The 4,343-nt window shown below is 34.8% G+C and overlaps 1 protein-coding gene across 4 annotated transcripts; it reads left to right on the top strand.

Moving 5' to 3' along the window:
• Window positions 1–823: 823 nt before the first annotated feature.
• LOC133698782 (G-type lectin S-receptor-like serine/threonine-protein kinase SD2-5) lies at window positions 824–3,132 on the top strand. 4 transcript variants are annotated; one of them, XM_062121845.1, is made up of 4 exons: window positions 824–1,032; window positions 1,153–1,212; window positions 1,467–1,700; window positions 1,731–3,132. In XM_062121845.1, exons 1-4 carry the CDS (start codon window positions 969–971, stop codon window positions 2,894–2,896), a joined length of 1,524 nt encoding a protein of 507 aa, XP_061977829.1. In that variant the 5' UTR covers window positions 824–968; the 3' UTR covers window positions 2,897–3,132. The 4 variants fall into 4 exon arrangements, with proteins under 4 accessions (XP_061977829.1, XP_061977828.1, XP_061977831.1 ...); XM_062121844.1 differs by having other exon boundaries at window positions 1,467–3,132; XM_062121847.1 differs by lacking the exon at window positions 1,153–1,212 and having other exon boundaries at window positions 1,521–3,132.
• The last annotated feature ends 1,211 nt before the right edge of the window (window positions 3,133–4,343 follow it).

Genomic DNA, 4,343 nt, shown 5'->3' with positions numbered 1-4,343 from the left:
ATAGTTTTAAAACCTGACTCAATAGTCAAATTGAGGCAATGCCTAAGTCATGTGTCATGGCCCGAATCACGGGTCAAGAAGTTCAACCTAGGTTGACTCGAGTTAACATAAAAATAAAAGTAGTTATTATCATAGTCTTAAAACTTGATTCAGGAGTCGACCCAAGATAAGACCCTAGTCACTAGTCAAGACGGACCTGAGTCAACATATAGATAAAAGTGGTTATTATTATAATTTAAAACTCGATTCAGAAGTCAATCTAAAATGAGGCTACAATCACAAGTCACGAAAATCAACTCGGGTTGACCTAATTTTTTTTTAATATATAAGTTTGACAATAATACATAATAAGGGTAAAATAGACGTTTTATATTTTATCATATCTTGTCCACCATTACCAAATAGGATATATAGACAATTACTTTATTTTGTACATTACTACCAAACACAATTATATCTCTATCTTCTTTTTTTGTCTTATGTATTCAATGTTTCTATTTTTTTTTTATCGTGGACAATTTCCAAAAGGTAATTTAGGAACCGAAACATGAAAAAAATAAGCTTAGAATCAAAATATAAAATTAAAAAACTATAGGGACCAAATAAAATAGTGGGCTATAAATTTATTTATTTTTATCATAAATATAACGCATCATATTTATTTTTCTTAGAGTTAATAAATTAATTCAGAGTATCCAGTAAAATGTGGGGTCACTTTTGCCTTACTTTCAAGAAAGTGGTTGCCTTATCCAGTAAAAAATGTGGGGTCTGTATTCAAAGGAAGAACTTTCAACACAAACTTTTCTACTCACAAAGTCAGTCCCCTACGCCGTAATAGACATATCCTGATCTTCATGAAACCTTCAAGTAAAGCTTAGCCCAAAGAAAAAAAAGAAAAACAAAATCTGTTACTTGGAATCCAAATTTTTTATTTCTGTTGTTCTTGTTCTCAAACTAATTCTGCTTCAATGTCACTACTGAAGTTGCTTATGCATTTATCTCCTTTCTTGGTTGCTCATTTATTCGTATCAGGTATGGTACAGCAATCTATCACAATTTTTCTGTTCCCATCTCTAATTCTTGAACACAATTAATTAAGCTGTTATCTTATGTTTCAACAACTTTAACAATATTAAACAATTGTATGGCCAGGAATAAACTCAACATATGATCCAAGACCTCTCTTCTATGTCACCCCAACGATCCCAACTGGTTTTTCCCTTGGAAAGAATGATAATTTTTCCATTTTTCAGTCTTATAGTTTTTTGAGTTTGGTATTTTGTTTTTAATCATTTTAACATTTAGGAGTGGTGTAATTTGTTTGATGAGAAGTTAAGAAAGCCTGCACAAATAGAAGTTAGTTTCCCACAGAGACACATTCTATATATATTGTACTACACGGTGAAAGAAATTTTAGCTTACACAATTCATACATCTGTTCTTTGACGCTTACATGTCCATCACAGGAAACACAATTGGATGCAAGGCGTTGACAAGTAACAAGCCAGTTTTTTCTTCAGGACCTGTATACGCTGTGGCAAGATCACCATTAGACGGGATAGCTGTACGTTCTTCAGGACCTGCCGAACCGCCGATAATAGCACCAAGCCTTTCCCCACAAGTTAAAAAACCACCAAGCCTTTCGCCACAAGGGATAACGCCACCAAGGCCTTCGCCACAAGGGATAGCGCCACCAAGGCCTTCGCCACAAGGGATAGCGCCACCAAGGCCTTCGCCAGAAATAAGTCCTAGAAGTTCGGCACCAATTATAGCAGCAGTTATATTTAGTTTTGTTGTTATCATTCCTTCTGTAGTCATGCCTTTTATTTTGAGGGCAAGATGGCGTGGGAAGTCTGAACAAGATCCGCAGGATGTGGAAGATGATCATATAAAGCATGTTCCAGGAATGCCTGTCAGGTTCTCATACCAACAACTGTACGTTGCAACTAATAATTTCAACGAGAGACTTGGAAGAGGCGGCTTCGGGTCTGTATTCAAAGGAAAATTGGGAGATGGAACACAAATTGCTGTGAAGAGGTTGGAGAAACGAGGCCAAGGAATGAGTGCTTTTTTAGCAGAAGCCGAGGCAATTGGAAGTCTGCACCATTTTAACTTGGTGAGGTTGATTGGATTTTGCGCAGAGAAATCCTCTAGGCTTTTGGTTTTTGAGTATTTGAGCAATGGATCGTTGGACAATTGGATTTTTATGAATGTACAAGGATCTTTCCTTGATTGGCAGACCAGGAAGAAGATTATACTCGACATAGCAAAAGGCCTGGCTTATCTTCACGAAGACTGTCGACATACCATAATACATCTTGATGTAAAACCACAGAACATTCTTTTGGATTCAAGTTTCCACGCCAAAATCGCTGATTTTGGGTTATCCAAGCTAATCAATAGAGATATGAGCCAGGTTCAAATCTCAATGAGAGGAACACCGGGATATCTTGCTCCAGAATGGCGTCAACCATTAGGTCGTATTACGGTTAAAGTTGACATATATAGCTTCGGAATTGTCCTCCTTGAAATAGTTTGTGCACGCAGAAATGTAGACCAATCACAACCAGAATCTGCCTTTCATTTGCTTACAATGCTGCAGAAGAAAGCTGATCATCAAGATGGAGTAATAGACATTGTGGAAAATTTGGATGAATACACGCGGAGTGATAGAGAGGAAATAACGAGGATGATAAAGGTTGCTGCTTGGTGTTTGCAAGATGACCCAGAAAGAAGACCTCTCATGTCAACAGTTTTAAAAGTGCTGGAAGGTGTTATGGAGGTAGATTCAAAGATCAATTATCGGTTTTCGCATGCAATGATATCTTCTCCAGCTGGTAACAACCATATTTCTTCAGCACCTCCTCCAGCATCTGTTCTTTCCAATCCTAGATGATGTAGTTGTAAGACTCTCTCTCATGGCAGAAATAAAATCTATCATGCTTCTTGTCGCTTCTGCAACTTTTCCATCATGCTATCCTAAGCTAACCACAGCTTTTTTAGCACTTGTCTAGCAAGGTAGTGACATGTCTCAAGTAGTTTGCCGGTGTACTGGAGAATAGTCTTCAGAATTTTCAACATTTGATTATTCAAAGTCGTTGGCTCTTGACTAGGCACTACGAGAGTTTTTCAGATGTGTGTGGATGGAATGCATACTGTAGAAAGGGGCCTTTGTTTTTTTTTTAAGCGAATCTTTCATAGAATTGAGTTTATAGATTCTTCTATACAAATTTGAATGTAATTAAAGAATTACATAAAGAATTATGATTTTTTTTAAAACATGTTTTTTATTGGCTCGGCTCTATCCACTTCTATTAGAATTCTTACATAATTTAGTTATGATAGATTTACGTATCAGTTTTCACACAATTTAATTTGAAATTCAAGTTTAATAAGAATTTAGGTGGACAAGTTTCAAAATTAATCCATTAATTAAATTTAATAATATTATCAAAAATAATTTTTATACTTTTAATATTTTTTTAAATTAAAAAATAATAATCTAACCCGAAACAAATCCATGCAACTAGTGATTTCTATTCGAGATCTTCCCAGCTTTATTAACTTAGTGATGAGTTGGTGGGAAAGCATCTCTAATGAATCTCATAAAGTTAACTGATACTAATTTCCAGTAAATAAATTGTGCAATAATATCATGCAAGATTAACACCTATCATTAGTGAAATGGCCAATTTATGTTTCACTCATTTGTCAATCATAAGGAACTTTTTTTTATAATCAACCCGATTCTTGTCTAACTCAAATTAAAAGTAATATTTTTTTTTAACTCTCAGACTTGCCTACAACAAATTTCCATCGTTAACACCACAATCTTTCTAAAATGTTTTTGTCAATCTTTAATGAGGAATTTTTTTAGTTTTCATGGTTTTTCTACCGAGATTGAAAAATTCAAGGTTTATATGTGTACTGTAATACGTACTAGTCTTTTTTAGCACAAGAATTTAAGCTATGCATAGTTGCTTATTCCCCCTCTCATTTTCTTAGCGCAAAAAAAATGAAAAGAAAGTTTTGGTTAAAACTTATAGCCCGTAATGAATTAATATATCTTTGATATGTTTGTTTAAAAGCTCATGATTAAAATTAAAAGAGTAAAGACAAGATAATAACTTAATGTATTTAGACATGATACGATGCCAACTCCAAATGAGAATGACATGGGTCTGAATTACTTTTAAACTTAACATTTTTAGGTTCAGCTACACGCTGAGTCCAAGTACACATGGTTCTAATAATGTACTAAACCAAACCTTCTTGAGTTTAACTATGCGCTGAGCCTAAGTACATGTAGGTCAAGTAAGACACTAGACTCAACTGTCTTGGGT

Source organism: Populus nigra, chromosome 7, assembly GCF_951802175.1.
Source record: "Populus nigra chromosome 7, ddPopNigr1.1, whole genome shotgun sequence".
Lineage (NCBI taxonomy): Eukaryota > Viridiplantae > Streptophyta > Magnoliopsida > Malpighiales > Salicaceae > Populus > Populus nigra.
This window is presented reverse-complemented; position numbering and strand designations above follow the sequence as displayed.

Bases quoted from the DNA above. Each gene is read 5' to 3' on its own strand.
- LOC133698782 (XM_062121844.1), top strand. From the start codon at position 969: ATGTCACTACTGAAGTTGCTTATGCATTTATCTCCTTTCTTGGTTGCT. The intron at 1,033-1,152 runs GTATGGTACAGC...TTGTATGGCCAG, and splicing joins TGCTCATTTATTCGTATCAG to GAATAAACTCAACATATGAT. The intron at 1,213-1,466 runs GTTTTTCCCTTG...TGTCCATCACAG, and splicing joins CACCCCAACGATCCCAACTG to GAAACACAATTGGATGCAAG.